Consider the following 19,630-nt stretch of genomic DNA (forward strand, 5'->3'; position numbering starts at 1 on the left):
TCGCATGCATCTTATGGTGCAGAAACACATAAGATGCTTGCGATTAATGCGATGCTTATCGTGGGTGCCGTGCTAGGAAAGCAGTACCGTTTTTTTTTAAATTTTGTGTGTCACTGTGTCATACCTCCCAACTGTCACGATTTTAGAGGGACAGTCCCGATTTTCGGGTCCTGTCCCGCTGTCCCACCCGCGGCAGGCATTGTCCCGCTGCGGGGGGTGGCAGTTGGGAGACCCCCCAATCTAGTAGAATAGACGCTGTGCACATGCGCACAGCGTCTATTCTCGTATGAAAATGAGGTAGCGGCTAATTAGCAGTCACGCCCTCATTTGAATACGCCCCGCCCACTTTTCGGGCGCTCGCGCCGCGCGAGTGTCCCTATTTCTTCAGGTCAAAAGTTGGGAGGTATGCTGTGTGGTGCGGTCACTGTTTCGGCAGGAAGCTCACTCCTTGTTTTATATTCATTGACAACTTAAAACACAGATACAAAACAGTAACACACACTGTGGCTCTTAAGGTGCCCACACACTCACCGATCCCGGCGTGCGTTGTGGGCTTAACTAGCACACATAGCATCGCATCGTATGCCTTGTGCATACGATGTGCATGCGATGCGATGCTATGCTATGCTAGAAAAAGCTAGTACAAAAAGTATGTGCAGCACATACTTTTTGTACTGTGCGATGAGGTGCCGTGGGAGCGCGCACCCCATCGTACAGCATCGCACCGCCGGGATCGGTGCGTGTGTGGGCACCTTTATTCAGATCTGATCGCAGTACAAATTTGTTTGGAAAATGGGCAAAACCATGTGCACTGCAGGTGGGGCAGATGTAACATGTATAGAGAGAGTTAGATTTGTGTGACTTCTTTTGTTTCTGTGCAGGGTAAATACTGGCTGCATTATTTTTACACTACAATTTAGATTTCAGCTTCAACACACCCCACCCAAATGTAACTATCTCTGCACATGTTACATCTGCCCCACCTGCAGTGCATATTGTTTTGCCCATTTTCTAAATAAATTTGTACTGCATTCAGATCTGAATAAGGGCCAAAGTGTGGTGATGATACAGACTTCAGTTGAGAGAAAAGAGAGAGAAAAAGATTAACTAAAGAGTATGTGAGAATATTAATGGTACTGTATAGTATACTCCTATATACAAAATAAGGCCATTTTTTTCAACGTACAGTATGTTCTATGTTGCACTGTATGTACAGTTTTTTTTTTTTTTTCTATGTTCAACTTAAGTTATTAGCCTGTTGCTACTGGTGTAAATCAAGTCAAAAATGGTACTTCCTCATGTTTGCGGCCACCACTTACGCTACGGACCTTACGTTGCGTACAGCGAGCCGCAAGGGTTATTTTCGTGGTGCACGCCACCATCTATTACCTTTAGTAATGTTGTGGCGAGTGAAGCAGAGCGAGCCACCGAGCCTGAAGCGTGGTGAGCAATAGTGAGGGGACAATCGCGATTTTCGTAGCAGCTAACATAACTGGCATAAGCAGAGGCCGCAAAGACGAGGAGGTACCTTAAAAATATTTAAAAATAGCAGATTGTGAGCTGCTGTGGAGTTGCTGCAATGAAGTTTTGCTAGTTAATGCTTCATTTTTATAAGCCTCCAACTAGATAAACTTAATAGAAGGATTATTTATCATTTCATAAGTGTATTAGTGTATTATATTCTTAAGTAGACAGTTTATTAAAAATATATAGAAACATCGGTTTTAGAGTATCAATGTTTAGGTCTAAAATAAATGATGTTTTGTAACCAATGTTGAAAAACATAATTTAACCAATGTTTTGTTTCGATGTCCCATCCCTACCCTCTATGCACCCATTGAAATCCACCTAGTCGTACATCCACAAGTCACCTGAAAAAGATGCGCACAAAAAATAAAGCAGCTGACAAAACCATCAAATCCCATTTACAAATGTAGTATGGATGTACTAAACTTTTGGAGAGAGATAAAGTGGAAGGATAAAGTACCAAACAACCAGCACTTGACAATTTTTCAGTCTGAAACTTTGCAGCTGATTGGCTGCAACTTTATTGCCTTCCACTTTATCTCTCTCCAAGGCTTAGTACATCTCTCCTCATCAGCGTTTTAGGCGCACCCTAACAACTCACACCCCTGGCAAGCAGCCAGTTCACCTGATACCTACACCAGCACTGCCAATCCATACCTGGATGGGTGACATATTATGAAACCTCTGTGCCTTGTACCTGGCAGACACACTACAGATCTAATGGCAGTAGCAACATATGGCAAACTTGTTCATCCCCCACCCCCCGAGCGCCATTACTGGCACAGAGGAGACCAGGGTCCACGTTGTGTAGCGCTAGGTGCCTGCTCGGGCTGAGGAACGTCCCCAGCACCGACCTCGCTGCGAAATGGAGGAAACAAACAAGGAAACGAAGAAGTCGCTTTTTCTGTGAATGAGGAGGAGGGGAGAAGGGCGCGGCCACCACGGTGTAACGAGCGTGCGCCTCGGCTAATCAGCGAGCGAGGGGGGCGGGACGATGCCAGCGCCGACCATTTGGCGGCGAGCGGTCGGCCGGGCCGCACCTCCCCTCACCACCACGAACATTGTTGTGGAGTGACGTCAGCGCCAGACGATGCGGGCGGCCATTACTGCTGGCTGTGTGATTCCCTGAAGCCATCTGAGGAGAGGGGAGAAGGCCATGGCCAGGACCACCAGCCAAGTGGTGAGATGCCACTCTATGGGCTAGGGGTCCGGGGGTGGCGGTGGAGGGAGGATGGCAGCCTGGTGGGAGAGGCAGAGGAGCAATGGGAGGAAGGAGGTCAGCGCACAGGCGGCAGGCCTCTCCCATACACAGCTGCAAGGATGGGCAGATGCCCCTGTGCCCTCAGCCGGCCTGTTGCCCCCACAGGGGGAGGAAGGGTAACTAGATGCCAGGCTGGCTGGGTGTGATTTCCCTTACGGGGGTATACAGGGATGTGCCTCAATGTAATTCCCATTCAGAACCCTCCCTTTCCACACTGACATTTTATATAACGACCCAGGTCCCCTGGTAATCCCTGCCCCATTCCAGATCTGCAGGTGAGCTAACACTGCCGAAAATCTGCACCCATTCCGGGTGGGTCCCTGACTTGGATCCCTGGGGGCATTTAGATGCAGTGATGCCTGCCAGGGGGCAGTGATGCCTACCAGGGGGCATTGAGGGGCAGTGATGCCTACCAGGGGGCATTGAGGGGCAGTGATGCCTGGCAGGGACATTGAGGGTCAGTGATGCCTGCCAGGTGGCATTGAGGGTCAGCGATGCCCACCATGTGGCATTGAGGGTCAGTGATGCCCGCCAGGGGGCATTGAGGTGTAGTAAATAGCCAGAAATCTATGTTGTTGTTGTTTTTGTTTGTTTCCTTCCAACATTATAAACAACGTTCAAGTTCCCTTTCTGGCAAGTGAAAATAGGAAGCGAGTTGGAGAATAGTAAACATGATGTTTTATTGAATGGTGTAATAGACTGAATACTGCTGTGGTTTGTCAGTCATTCACAGAAATGATTCCATTGTACACTACGCCATACTATAGTAGAAGAAGAACTGCCCCTCAATACTGTGCTATTGGCATGTTTCTTTGAGTTGTGTTCTAGTTTACCTGCCAACATTTATGGCAGGCGTTGTATTGGGTAATTATGGCGACATGTAACTACTTGTGGATGTATACAAGGCTCTGGAATGTGCATGTGACTTTTGCATGCTTTTTGACAGATAACTTTTTTTTTATGAGTTTTTTTCTTCATGTTTTAGATGGCAAACTGTGGGGCAGATTTATTAAACTTGGTGAAGTGATAAAGTGTCTGGTTTTTATCACCGGCCAATCAGCTCCTAACTATGAAGTTATAGGCTTGGTCTGAAAAATGACAGGTAGGGGATGATTGGCCGGTGATAAAAAACAGATTCCTTATCACTTCACCGAGCTTAATAAATCTACCCCTGTGTTTGGAGACAGATTAAGTTGTCTTGTTTTCTTGTTAACATTCCAATATATGTAAACAAGAAAGAGATATACCCTTTTCAGAAATTTAAAAAAATCCCGGGTCCATTGCAGGTGCGCAGGACCCGGGATTTTAGAGGACTAAAATCCCGGGTAGAGACATTCAGACATATGATAGTCCCGGGATTGTGCACGTGAAAAATCCCGGGATTTTGCTGTATGTCTGAAAGGGGTGTTACTGAGTGTTTTCTCTCTATTCGGAGTATATTGTGCATTGCTCCTGCTTTGACTATGTGTTTTGGCCCCACCCACAGTCTAAGGGCTGACATAGTCGAACTTTCAGGAGGGTCTATGTTAGCGACATTTGCATTTTGTTTTTTAAAGGTCTATATTATGAAATTGGATTTTCAAAACCCTTGTTTTTTGCAGATTTCTGCCTGGCAGATTTAAAAGGGTAATAATATTTTGTGAAAAACAATTTATTATTATTATCCTTTTAAATATGTCATACACATTCAGCAAAATTGTGGAACATCCATTGCTTAGTAAATATACCTCTTGAGGTACAATATGCCTCTTAAGGTACAATATGCCTCTTGTATGGCGTAAACAAAAATGTGCTTTAGATATTTGGTGTTATTTTTTCTGTTGCTTGGGGTTAAGTTGTTATTACAGGTTGAGTATGCCTTATCCAAAATACACGGGACCATAAACATTTTGGATAATGGATTATTCCAGATTTTTGAATATTTTTGTATTTGAATGAGGTATTTTTGTATTTGAATGAGGTATCTTGCATTTATGATGTATAAGCACATAAAATGCACACAAATAGATTTTATTTGTTCATGAAACAAGGTTTTAAAAAATTAAACAATCTCAGAAACTGAATTTGAATGCCAAGCAATATATAGTGCACATATTTAGTACCAGTTACATGTTATTTCCCAGTTACAGATGTCCCCAGTAGGTTTTTAGCTAAAAATAAACATTTTAAAAGTAAATTTTGGAGACTATGGTTTTTGGAATAATTTGGATAATGGATACTCAACCTGTATTACTTTCTCTGACCACCTTGCGTATGTAGAAATGTGACCTACACATTAGTTATATAGAACGTAGAAGGCTACAGTCGCAATTCCATTGAGCAGAAAAGGTAAAAATGATGCATCAAAATCATTTCTACAATAGATTTAAAAGCAAGTCTTTTAGAAGATAATAGAATCTGGTTGCTACGGGCAACATCTCATCTTAACCCTTCGTTACATGATTTTTTTACAATTTTTTTATGATTCTTGTGTATTGTACTGACAAGGAAAAATAATTAAAAAAATCACAGGCAAAAAAATAAAATATTTATTTTGAAAAAACTCTAGCAAATTTGATACACCACGTAATGTTATACCTATATACCTTATGTATATGGGTATGTAGCAAATTTGCAACAGTCTGCAATGAAGGGTTAATTAGAACTCCCATCTTAGTAAATGTACCCCCTATGTATTCTGATTGGTAGACAATGTTGTGTGACTTTAATGTTCCGTGCAGCATAATACTGTATATAGATTGAATAAAAGTGTTTTGCAATTGTATATGCCTGCAAGGAGGAGGGTTATTGAAATATTACTGCATATAGCAGTATGTTGTTGTTGTTTTTTTTTTTTTTTTTACCTGCCTGTTGATTAGAGTCATCCTAATTATTTGTTCTGGTGCATAAATCCCATTAAGGGGATCATTATTAAAGCATAAGTTCTCAAACTCCATCCTTGGGTCCCCAAACTGTTCATGGTTTCCAGGTCACACAGCAGGATCAGGTGGAGCTAATTATATCACTTGTTATTCTGTGAGGAAATATGGAAAACATTACCTGTTTGGAGGTACTGAGGACCAAGTTTGAGAACCTATGTATGAAAGCCTGGACAGAAACAAAGGGGCAGATTTATTAAGCTCGGTGAAGTGATAAAGTGTCGGGTTTTTATCACCGTCCAATCAGCTCCTAACTGTGAAGTTACAGGCTTGGTTTCAATAATGACAGGTAGAATCTGATTGGCCGGTTATAAAAACCAGACACTTTATCATTTCACCGAGCTTAATAAATGTACCCCAAAGCATCAAACAATTGGCTCCTGTCATTCTTCAAACACAGCCTGATTGGTTTGTACTTTATCTCTCTACTCATGCTTTGCTAAATAACCTAAAATATCTGATCAATAATACATGTAAATCCTTATATACAAGTTATTATAAACCTCTTCATTTTCTAATCTTTTGGTTCTGAAAGTTTTGTATGTATAATGGTCATAGCTAGCTGTATTATTATATAAGGCATTATGTACTTTAGGTTTTTTGGTGATAGCGTTTAAAATGATGATTTTAAAGCCCTGTGAAGGGGCTCAATCATAATTGTGAGGAATCATATATTGCTCATAATGGGGTAATAGTGTCTTTATTTTTAAGTACAGATTCCTAAAACATCTTTGATTTATAATGGCTTCCGTTTAATATCTAGTCCTGTTTGTATTTGCCGGGTATGTATCTAAAATTGGTTTATTGAAAGTGATCAGAGCACATCAATATTTGTTAAGCAGAACTATTAATTGTATATGGTTCGTTTTAAAACTGTAATGCCATAAGTCCAAAAGTAGAGTGGACGAATAGATATTACTCAGTACCACAAGGACAAGACATCATTTTGTTGTTTTGAGTGTTTGGCTAGGTTCTATCCTTATTTTGTACTAAGCTTTCCATGACCCATGATGGTTGGTCGACAGGGACTAGGTCAACACTGAAAAAGGGTTCACATACCTTAGATCGACACTGCCAAAAGGTTGACCGAAGCTGATGGTTGACATAGTCAAGGTCAACATCAGTTTTTTGTGATTTGTTGTGTTGTACGTCGACATTGATACCGTATATATTTGCCGCATGCTTCACGCACGGTGCCTCACTGCGATCGGCACACTATAATATATTACCACTCTATGCCCAATTGAGTGTCTACCTAGTCACTTGTCGGACATTAGTGGTCGGCTTAATGACTGTCATTGACCTAGACATTGTCTATCTACTGACTGCATCCCCGATGGTTGCCCTCCAGTGATTATTCTTTCTGTAATTGTAATTATTTCTATTAGCTAAAATAGCCAGATAGCCCCCTAGGCACTTTAATTTAAAACAGTAGATTTTGATCATTTGTATTGTCGTCATTTTCTGAAAAATCTGAGGAAATGTTATCTAATTTTTAAACTAAAGGATTCAATTTACTTAAGTTCACACCAGTGAATTCATAATTCAAATATTAAAATTAGCCATTTAGTAAAGTACAAGTAACACATATTGAAAACAACCCTACTTTCAGTTAGTCCAAGGAGATGATCTAAATTACTAACACATTTGGTAATACATGGATTGTTGAGTTATTTTATTCTTTACTTTAGTCACCCCTTTATTTATTGTGTGTGTGTGGGGGGGGGGGGGGGGGGGGGAGGGAGGGAGGGAGGGAAGGGAAGGGAACTAAAACCGTAACAAAATGATTGTATTTTGATTTCCCACAAGTTTTCAAAAACAATAATTCCCTTAAGCCTATGTTGTGGGTAATTTTATTATTTTGACTGATGCATGTTATGTACGTTTTAGGAAGAATTAACAGATTTGTATTTAACAATGACCTCTCTAATAAATGACTTACCCCATTTCAGTCAATAGTATTTATTGATTGGCAAATTCTAAAAACTATTTTCAGCCAAGCAAGTGACCTGGACCTCTGACAGTTAAGCAACAATCCAGCGATTAATTTTATTCGACCACATCATGTGAAATCGGATGTAAGCTATAAATAGCACTGTCAGTGTTTAATTTACTGCACACCACAAATTGTGACTTTTAAAGAAACATTAGATGGGGAGGGGTCAGAAAGAGCTTCTCATTCATAAACCACATGGTCAGCAGTTAAATTTATTATTATTTTTTTACGTTTTCCTTACAATAAGACTGGGGGAATTTTGTTTGATTTAGCTTTGTGTAAATTTACTGAAATCCTTGTATAAATATGTACATTACACATATCTCCCTCAATTAAAAAAAAAAATGTTCGAGGTTTACGGGTTTCAATAGTAAATATGCAAAACGTGTTTTATGGCCAAAATAGTTTGGAAATTCAGATATTGAAATCTTATGAGTCACTGAGATCTTTAAAGGAGCCGAGGAGGGTTTATACGATATATCTATTTGAATCCATAGAAATGACTCGGTTATGAGAAACATTGGCTACTTCGATCATGGCTGTGTTGAATCCTTTTGTGAATATTATTAAATTATGTTTGTGTTGAGCTATATTTAGGAGAATTTTTTTTTCCATTGCAGTGTGTAGCTTTGCAGTAGAGACGGTTCAGTGCTGCCCAAATAAACAGCATAATATTCATACATTTTTATGTTGTTATCTCATATGACTCAAAGGGCGGTATTCAATGAGCTGAATCGTTTGTCACAGCGATTCAGTTTTTTCATTCGCCAGCCAATCGCCGGTTTTTTGCTGCCAATCGCCATGCATGGGGATTCGTGTGGAGTCGCCGAGTCACCCTATTCAACGTGGCTGAGAATCGCCGGCCCTAACGGCGATTCTCAGCCAACCCTGCGTTTCCCAAAACAGCGTCAGTAATGTTGTCAGTGTTTAAAAAAATGCAGTGAAATGCAAGAGAAATGCAAATTACCCTGAATAAACGCTTCCAATACTGCAGACGGCAAAATCGGGGTAATCTGCACAAAGGGCAAACGAAGGAGTGAGGTGGGGAGGAGAATCATGGGTAAGTGAGGTGCACCATGGGTAAGAACAGTGCTTTGTGGGAGAAAAAAAAAATACCTCAAAAAATTAAATATATATTTGTATAGCACTTCTACGACCATCACATCACACAAGGGCAGCAAATAATAATACATTACACTTGCACAGTTAAATAGAACACTTAAAACCAATTATTTGACATGTTCCTATCAAAGTTCACCAGAAAAAAATGACGAGGGACACTCGGTGAGGAACGGCGATATGTAACAAGAAAAAGGAATCGCCAACTTCACATTGAATACACTTTTGGCGATTCCCCTCGACTACCGTCGATTCCCCATGCAAAATCCTATAGACTAAAAACGGCGATTTTTAGAGAATTACATTTGGCGATTGGTGCTTCATTCACCGGTCCTCAACGGCGATTATAGGTCATTGAATAGGGTGATTCGCTTATACAGCTCATAAAATCGCCGGCACACATGAAAAAAACACAGAATCGCCATAAAACTTGGCGATTCTGGCTCATTGAATACCGCCCAAAGTGGATATTTCAATAAAAAAAAAATGTCAATAGCGCTGGGAAGGAGCTATTCAATTGGCTGCTCTAATAAACCGGACCATAGAATTTATTCTCTTACTCATCCTGAGGTGTGAAGAGAAATCCAATTAAACTAGTGCCACAATGCTGTTCGATCTCTTTAGCGCAGTGCAAACTGCATCGTGACAGTCACTGGGGATACAGAATACAGACCCATTTAAGGTGCTAGAACTGGCATCTCCCGACTAACAAATGACCTCCTTCATGGCATTAAGTAGTAATAACAATGTTTTGGTAGTATGGAATAAAGCGCGATATCCCATTACCTGTGATCGCCTTTTGTGGGTAATTGGCTCGCCAGGGCAGTGGTTCCCAAACTTTCTTGACCAGGGCACCCTAGAATATCAGCATTTGTTTAAGGTACACCTAGTCAAAAAGTTTCTTATGGATAATTAAAAAATAAAGTCAATTTTACTTAACTGTCGCCCTCAGGTTCAGTTATGTGGTAGGGAACATAGCGGTGGTTCTAATTGTCCATACATTTAATGATTGTCAGCCACCAGCGCTGGTTTTGCTGCCCACTTTATGCATAAATAATTTGTTTAGGTTGTGGACCCTCGACCCGCAAACATCCCGAGGCACCCCAAGGTGCCTAGGCACACGTTTTGGGAACCACTGCACCAGGGGCTGTCCAATTAAACTGCTGCATGCAATGGCTTATCAGGGCTATCAAGGATTTTGTTGCACCTGCCTCAGGTAGGTAAAGCAAAATCTCCGAAAGCATGCACCTTTTCCAGCACAAACATCTGCAGCTGTTTTTGGGAAAACATGCACCTAATTGGATAGCCTAATTGAAAAATAAAAAACAAACTATGGAACATGGAGGCTAATTGGATACTGTCCAAAGTGTATCTTTATCTTTACTTTATCTTTTATTTTGCAATATCTCCTCCTCCCTCCCCCATGAAAAAACAGAAATGTTAAACTGTATTATTTAAATATAAATGAATGTATCCTAACAAGGAACATTTAATTTATTACCAAGATTTAAAAAAAAAAAAGTATGAGTCACTCTTTATTCTTTCAAATAATCATTCAAGTTAGAGGACATTTGAGGCTGTCTTTGTTAGATGTGGCACTTTTATGCGTTTGAGGCTATGTTTTCCAGTAAATGCATCTAGAAATGCACCCAACCACAGAAGTGTAACTGAAATAGCAATATTCCTTTGTTTTTTTTTGTATTTTTTTTTACAGTCTAGGATAAAACCCAATCTCTGCCATCTCCACGTTCGTCAAGTCCTTTGCAATGCACAGTAATGCCCCTTTCAGACCGCACTTTTTACTCGTTATTTTGCCGTTTTTTTTACCATTTTAAAAAAGGTAATTTGTGCAGTATGAAAGGTGCAGAGTGAATTTACCGGTTCTCTTGAACTGGTATTTCTAAACGGTAATAAAGCAGGGTCCTACCCGTTTCAGACCCGTTTTTTTTTCATCCACTGTTTTCTATGTGTTAAAATGGGTTCAGTGTTGTGAAGGAACAAAAACTGCACTGAAATACCATTTAAAGACATGTGGTGTGAAAGGGGTTTTAGCCGGCAGACCCGTTTTTAGAAACGTTTTAAAATACCTGGTCAAAGACAGTTTTTGCGGTCTGAAAGCAGCATTAGTTCTGCGTCCTTCAACACAGTACCACTCCAATTGTGCCCTTTTTTCACTGCTATGCAAATATACCTGGAATCTTCCAATTGGCCAAAGCATTGGTCATCAAATTGTGTACATTTTTAAAGGTTGTTTTGTGGCTGATAAATTTAAATTTTCTTACTCATTTGTTAATGACCCGTTGGTGTTTTATGCAGTAGAAATTTTCCCCTGCGTCTCAATATTTTTTATTATTATTTTGCATTCAGTTTTACAAGACTGGGGGATTGTAATAGGGTTTGAGAATCAGACTGTGAGCACTATTGTTGAGCGTTCTCCAGTTTTTCTTTGCAATCAGTGGCAAAAGCAGGTTGATTTTGCCATGTAAATGATTTCCACAAAAAAAAAATGGGAGACCTCTCACAAAAGCGCTCACTTTCTGATTCTCACACCCTATTTAATTCCCCACTAAGTCACTCAATCTTTGATTTGGATGTGTGTAGTTTTGTTGCCAGCGTGATTTAATTGGCTTGACCATATAATTAAAATTATGCCTAATTCAGGCACAAGGGGTGAGATTTAATGGGATGAGCGATTCAGAAAGTGAGAGATTTGGTGAGAAATCTCCAGTTGTTTTAAAGCGGCAATCATTTACACTCTAAACCAGTTTGATGTTGCAGTGTAAATGATTGCCGCTTTAAAAAACCTGGAGATTTCTCACCAAATCTCTCTCTTTCTAAATCTCTCATCCCATTAAATCTCACCCAAGAAGTTTGATTTTGCTAAATATTTGTGTATGTGTTTCTTTCCCCCTCTCCCTCTTGGAATGTTTAGGACACAGGTTCTCCATATAAGGGATGATTCTGTAATTTGGAGTTTCATGCCTAAAATATACTAGACTATGGAATATCTTCAAGAAGCAGCCAGTTTGACCCCAAAATGTAAAGTGACACTTATATTAATTGCAAAACATGACTGACAAAATATGCACTTATTATTAATGTTTTTGAGATCAGTCCTCAATGAGAAGCATTTTGCCGCTTCTTATATGTGTGTCTATGTGAACAAATCATCCGTGTTTTCCTTTATTAAATAGCAAAGCCGTGAATCCGAAAGGAGGCTTTTGTTGATGGTTGTCTGTGTGTGTGTGTGTATATTATCTTTGAGCAACAGCTTTTATTTACATTCATTTAGTTTATGGGAAGCTCCTTTTCGGATAATCCTACTAATACAATATGGAGTTTAAACTCGCTGTGCCTATACTATATTTTTTTCAAGTGTTTGAGTGAACAATAAGATTGTTCAAGTCCCATTAAAAGCCCCATCAGTAGCAGTGTAATGCAAGTTCACATTTCTTGTTCTGTTTTGATAAAAGACCTAGGGTAAACAACTAAAACATCATATGAACAATTCAGGACGGTTTATCTGTAATAACACTGGATATACCCTAATGATATTTCAATCCACTCCATTTAACGGACTGATTTTATTTTATTTTTTTTCATCAATTTATCTTTCTTAAATTCTCACAAACAGGAAAACAACAATGCTTAGACTAATAAAGCTATTTTTTATTGAAGCGCCGAAGAGATAAGGACACAAATGCAATTGCTGTTACTGTCAATATCTTTGTTGTTCCGCAGTGAAATTCTTACCTTTGACTGACACCTTGTAATAAAGTTCCTGTTGGCCTTTGTATCTGAAATGTGATAGGTAAATAAGTAGAGGCTGGTATGCGACCTAGAATTCTTGCTCTTTTTTTTTTTTTTTTTTTTCCTTCAGGAATTTACTGAATCTATTGATGCCTCTGTTAACAGCACAAGAAATGCTAAACCTAAATTGTCCATTTTTCTACCATTTTCAACATGCCTAAAGTTTTCAGTTGTACATAGTCACGTGTAGAAGGTCATAAAGTATAAAGCTCCACAGCCTGATTTGAATAGTTTGTGAAGTTATTGGATACACATGCAGAAATCACCTGCTCTCTCTCTTGTGTGTGCATGATTGCGTGTAGTTTCCAGTTCCTGCTATATTACTGCTGGTATCTGCAAGCCTGGGGCACCTGGAAACAATGAGGAATAGTTGTGCCTGATGTAGCCGACACCGTCGAAAGAGAAAAACAGAGGCCTAAAAATATAGGATGGAAAAGTGTTATTTATTATAGGGTGATTATAGATAGATGTTATATAATGGAGACTTATACCTAAGGATAAAAAATGCCACCAAGCCCGAAGCGTGGCGAGCGGACGTGGAAAACGATCCCGAAGCGTGGCGAGCGCAGTGAGCCCCGCAAGGGGACACGGATTTTTTGATAAGCTGATTTTTAAACAAAATATTTTTTACTTCTCTCTATACTTTCATTGTACCAGCTGCTATTAGTGATTTCTTTTTAAAACCTATTTTACATTTTTGTATTTATATCTTTCTCTCTCCATTACGGTTTTATTGGTCTGTTTTACTGACAACATCATCTTCCTCGTTGTCATCCCCCAGTCCTTTTTTTTTTTTTTTTTTCTCTTTTTAAAAATATCTTTTTGTACACCGATAAAAAATTTTGATATCACTTTTTTTTTATATCTTTTTCTCTGTGAATAATATATTGTTCACCTCTATTTACAAATACTGTCCCATGTAAACTTAATACGTGCATATTGGTCGCTATCAAAGTCCAAACCAAATTTCTTCTCCAAAACTACTCCCTGAACGGCACACCACTGTTCCTGGACTTAGCTGACACCCCACATACTCAAGGGGATTGCATTATATGGGACTGGACACCTTGGCGCACATCTCACTTAATCTACTCGTTATATATAACGCCTGCTGCCCAGATCCCGGTAAGTACCTTTCACACCAGTCAGTAACCCGGACTGGTCGCGGAAGCAACCCTGCTAGTTAGTTGAAATCCCGGCAAATTTTCTCAGGAATTTCCCGGGGCCAACCCAGGAATTTTGGCTGGTGTGAAAGGGGTATAAGGGGTTGTCTAGCTTAAACTTAATCAGTAGTCACGTATATTTAATATAGGTTCAACTCGATGGACAATTTTCTCTCTTTTTTTTTCAACCTCGCAAACTATTTACCTATAATGTTAATTGCCTTGTAAGAGATGCTGTGTCCTATTTCAAATCTAGTCAAGAAATGTAAATGTTGTCTTTATGCAGGGTACAAAAATATCTTCCAAGACCTTGGTGCTCATTTCAGGACAAAATATTTGGTTGCAAACATCTTGTAAACTATAGACTCACAGAATTGTGCTTCTGTGTATACCTTTTACCTTTTCCATCCAAATATCCAGTCATTGGAATTTATCCCCTTGGCCACGCCGCGTGCTTTCTTGCTAGGATTAGAGAACACATGCAGATAAGGCTAATCTAGTCACTGTCATTGCAGGCCACAGAGCACTGTAAGAAACTTTGTGGTTCGGCAAAGGAAGTATATTAGGAAAACAAGTGTCTTCATTTGTATAATTAGAATACACAATAACATTTGAAAGTTAAAGTAGACATCCTCTTTGTATTTGTAACTATATTCTTCTCCTTATTGGAAGCTAATTATAAGTCCTTTACCAATGCACAAAACAGGACCTTCCCATAGTGACTTAGCCAGTTTTTGTGCAAATGCACGATAGTTTGTGGTGTTGAGGAGCGAGACAGCGCCAGATGTTTCTTTGTGGAATGTGGACAAGGTGGATGAATATACAGTTGTGCAGCTGCACAAACTTAATGAGTATCACAGTGTGGCGGAGGTTCATTTTGGGGTTAGTTCATATTTTAGCACGTGTGTGTGTGTGTGTGAGAGTGTGTGAGAGATAGAGCACATCAAGAGGACTAGAATTTTCCATGTGCTGGGAGGTGGCTGTGTCAGATATGGATTAGCTCTCATTCATGGGTATCACTTCTGGTTTAGTCACTGTGTTCACTACATGGTCGATTGCATGAAACGTGTTGAGCAAATGTTTCCTGTCAGACCCAGTTTGTTTCCGATTGCCTCATTGGAGTTCCAAATAATTGCTTGTATTGTCTTTTAATCTTGTACGTGTATTTAATTATCCTTGTGAGGATTTAAGCATATTTGTAAACTGTGTTACACTATGTTTTTGTTTTTCCTGAGCCTCTTCCTGTGAACCTGAATAATCCTTGGCTGATTAAACTAGACCAATGGCTTAGAGCTAAATGTTTCCATAGTTTGTTATGGGGGCCATTCCACACCTATTTGATCTACAACATGGGTGTTGTTTTACTGCATCCTAGCTCTACACTATATAGAATAGTCCCTGGTAGGGGACTGTCTGGTCGGGCTAATCTGGAGAGCCACAGATTTTGCTGGGGTTTTCACAATTCTGTAGATCATTTGTCGAGGAAGGATTAGGTATATAAAACCGTAATCTATGACAAAAGGGACATGGGCAGTGACGATTGTAGTGACAATTGAAGAGTTTGGACAATTAGGCCTTGGAATTTTCTTGTATTACCTATCCTGGCAAGCTGCTATACTTTTATCTTGATGTACGTGAGCCTGTTATTTCAGTAACATCTTGTTGAATACTATGCTGAATGTGTGTCTTTTTGTTACTTTTACATGAATTCTGTGTAAGCCACTTTTGGATTAAGCGGCACAGTACATTGCACATACCACAGACTGACTATTGGTATAACTACTAGCGCAACTGATATTCCTGTCAAAAAGAATACAGGTTGAGTATCCCTTATCCAAAATATCCATAGTTTCCATTTTTTTTTTTGTGTGTGCTAAAAGCACTACTGGGGACATCTGTAACTGGCACTACTGAGGATATGGTATGTAACTGGCACTAAATATGTGCAAGAAAATGATTGCTTGGCAGTCACATTCAATGCCTGGGATAGGACACAAACTTTGTTTCATGTTTTGAAACCTTGTTTCATGCACAAATAAAATATATTAGTATGTATTTTATGTGTTTGATGTGTTTATACAGCATAAATGCAAGATACAGCATTGAAATATAAAAATATTCTGAAATACGGAATAATCCGTTATCAAAAATTCTTCTGGTCCTGAGCATTTTGGATAAGGGATACTCAACCTGTATTTATAAAATTTATATTTTAGTTCAAACCAGGGGTTACCAAAATTTTTAAAATCAGGGCGCTCTAGAGCATCAGAATTTTTTCCACGGCATCCCTAGGCCAAAAGTTTCTTATTCAGTAATAAAAAATAAAAAAAGTGAATAGTTTTATATGTCATACATAGGTTTAATTATGGCTGAGGGACAGGATTAGCTTCTGTTTGTCCACATATTTTATTATTGGCAGCCACCAGCAATGTTTTTACCTTTTACATTGACCATAAATAATTTGCATTGTTCCTGGAACACCAATCCAGGGCACCCCTGCAAGTGTCCCAAGGCACCCAGGGAGCCAAGGCACAGAGTTTGGGAACCACTAGTTTAAACAAAAATTCCAACAGCTCTGCTCTCACCATATACTATATATTAAGAGCTTAACACTGCTCTTCACCTCTGTGGGGAGGAATTCAAGTGTTTTGCATGCTAGCGGCAACTTAATGGCATCTGACAGAGCGATTCAAGTTTTGCTCCATTCCGGCACTGACATTACTGGTATGTTGTTTCATCATTTGCTGGTTTCTAATATATTATAAAAATTGCTTTCCTATACTTTATGAACAGGAAATCCTAGTTACAATTGTTGCAACATTTGTTAAACTGACCAAATTGACGAAAATATATCATTCAATTCAGTGCACTGGGAATATCGCTGTGAGGGAGCTCCTGGAGCTGCTTAAATCAGTGCGGTGTTATGCTTATCTAGTTTTGTCTGGATGCTGCTTGCACCTTAGTAGGCGTGCCAGCAGAAACACACTAGTTGGAGTTAGCGGTGCGCTGATTAGAATATCTGCGGGAGCTCCCTCCCGGCGCTATTAACTGCACACCGTATTAAACCCTTTGTGTCAATGGCCAGTCAAGCAGTTGTTTGGAATATTCATTATTATATTGGATTAACCTCCCTGAGTGCCATTGATTCGTCTCAAGCAAAAGTGTGCTTTTCATTTTCACTGGATCGGTCTAATTTCACCTTTTGTATGTGTAACCAAATTGGCTCTATATTGGGTGCTTTTGGAGCTAGAGCTGCACCAGTAAAACTCATAACTGAGCTCCTGTCTGATATTTTTCAAACAGTCTGTGACATGGCAGGTAGGAGCTGATTGGTTGGTTGTTTTGTCACTCTCCATTTTATCACTTTTGAAGCTTAGTGCATCTGGCCCAATATCTTTTCAAGATTGCACCCTTTTTATGCACTGTATCATTAGTCCAGGAGTGCAAGGGAAATCGTTGACAACATGGAATTACTTGCAGGTCGTCTAATGTGCACCAAGTTTGAAGTGACAGGGGTGCTTTATTGAGCTTGGGGGTGGATTTGGTGTAGGCCTGATGTATTCCTATTTCAGAAAATATGGACCACTTCCATTTGAGATAATGGATGCGATTTAGATAAATCGGCACAACAAATCACATGGATCACATGCCATTGCATGTGTCGCCCGATGCGATGCGCGGGCCTCCCGGTCAAATCTCGCATCGCCAGATATTATGTGCTGCACAACTCACCCCGACATCACCGGTGGGCGAGCCCCGAGTCACCTATGCTACTTGCCTTTCCCTACCCTGCTGCACACAGCAATGCTGCATTTCAACAGATTAGGTGGGCCTCTGGCTGAGAGATCTTTCAGCCAATCAGAGGGCAGAGAGCTCTCTCAGCTATTCTTTTTTTTTTTACTATTATTATTTCAAATTTCGCCACCAGCTCCGCTGACTCCCACCCTGCTTGCCACTGCCAGTTACCGCAACCAGTCTCCTGCTCCCTGCCTGGTTCCAGCACTTCAGATGTGATGGGAGATAGCATTGCGATGTCACATCGCATCTGTTCACACTAGAGTATGGGCACCATGAGTGATATTTTTTTGTTGTTATGAATTTGTGATTGTAGCTTATACCGCTTTCACACTGCCAAAACGTTTCAAAAACCAGTATTTTCAAACGGTATTTAAAACGGGTCTAAGACTTCACATTGCAGTAGATTACCATTTAAGTAACATTCACATCAGTCAACCCTTTAAATCCCTTGAACACATTTCAAGGCAGAATGCAGGGGACAGCCTATCACAGGTCTGTAATCTGTTTGTTTTACTAAATACCGTTTCAGAGCCATTCTCACTGCATTAAAAAAACGGCTCGGAAATGTGTACGACTCTGCTTTTTAAGGGTTTTGAAATACTGTACCAGTTATCTTTAACCGGTAAATCAACTCTGGCACTTTCCCACTGCAGCTTTAAATGTTTTGAAATGGGAAAACAATGGCAATATACAGTTTAACAAGTGCGGTGTGAAAGGGGTATTAGTGATTTGTTATGTGATTCGTGAAACAACTGCCTTAACTGGCTCTCTCCTTCTGTGCAGACGGGCTGATTGCGTGAACACACCTCACACAACAAGTAAAGCTCCAGCTTCCTCAAACGATAATACACTGGCAAAACAGATTCAGTAAACATATTCCAATTAGGTGGCTGGTGTGACTCATTTGTATTGTATCCAGCCTTGAGGGATATGCAATCCTCTATCAGCTTGCTATATTCAGCCTGTCTTGCTTTGTGCATTTGCTCAGACCTGCACTTTGGCAGGTATTCAATGCTGTTTGCGAGTGGTGACAGCGAGCAGGTCTTCCTGCTCGCTGTCACCACTTACCCTGACAGCATTCAACACACCCTCCGCATATGGCAATTCCCCCTCGCTCCGTTTTTTGGCGGATGCGGCTCCAGAAGCAGCGAGACTCGCGGTTAAAAACTGCGAGTTTTCTGCAGGAGCCATGGGTCTCGCTGTTTTGGGGAATTCTCGTCGTCCTGTGATGGCGAGGATTTCCCGAGAACATTGAATAGAGCGAGCGGCCGGCGCTGGGGTTAAACAGCGAGGATCGCTGGTTTTCTGCAATCCTCGCTGTTTAACCCGCTCGCTGCAGCATTGAATACCCCCCATTGCTGGAGAATGTGTATCACATTGTGCTTTATGCAGATATTCCTTCTCCCCCCCCCCCCCCCCCCCCTAAAATGTTGTAACAGCAAAGGGATTGTTTATTTCCTATAAGCAGTGGTTCCCAAACCGTTTTTGAATTACAGCGACTAGATGATCAGAATTGTTTTCACTGTGCCCATAGGCCATACATTTCTTATTGGGAAATTTAGGAAAGAATATTTTTTTAATTATGTTTCTATGTATTTCTTTATAGGGCTTAGAAACATGGAGATGTGCCGAGCGAAGCTAGATCGCTCAGCATACAGCAATATGTCAGCGCTAAGCGATCTGTCAGGGATAGTGTTCTCCACTGAGACCAGTGTACCTGACAGATTTAAGCATGCTGGATATTATTAGCCAGGCGATAGCGTGTAGGGGCCACGCATCGCTATCACACTGTAGGGGCATTTCCTAAGCGATTTAGTGAGATTGCTTTGAAAAAGCCCCTATATCGCTACGTGTGTAGGCCCCATTAGGCTCAGTAATGTGGTGAGGGACCAGATTTGCTTGTTTGACTACATATGTTATGACTAGAAAGCAAACAAACGCTGGCTTTGCCTATCACATTGACCATAAATTATATGAATTGATCCTGCACCATCCACCCAGGGTGCCTCGGATTACAGTTTGGGAACCACTGCTAAAC

At 40.3% G+C, this 19,630-nt stretch overlaps 1 protein-coding gene across 1 annotated transcript in view; it reads left to right on the forward strand.

Moving 5' to 3' along the window:
* The first annotated feature begins 2,553 nt into the window (after positions 1–2,553).
* The window catches only part of PDPK1 (3-phosphoinositide dependent protein kinase 1), an 80,481-nt gene continuing 63,404 nt past the window's right edge, over positions 2,554–19,630 (forward strand). Inside the window, exon 1 of the mRNA XM_083153094.1 lies at positions 2,554–2,707. Within this exon, the coding sequence (XP_083009220.1) occupies positions 2,684–2,707 (24 nt within the window). The 5' untranslated portion in view covers positions 2,554–2,683. The remainder of the gene's footprint in view (positions 2,708–19,630) is intronic.

Source organism: Crinia signifera, chromosome 7 (genome assembly GCF_055691185.1).
Source record: "Crinia signifera chromosome 7, ASM5569118v1, whole genome shotgun sequence".
NCBI classification, from domain to species: Eukaryota; Metazoa; Chordata; class Amphibia; order Anura; family Myobatrachidae; genus Crinia; species Crinia signifera.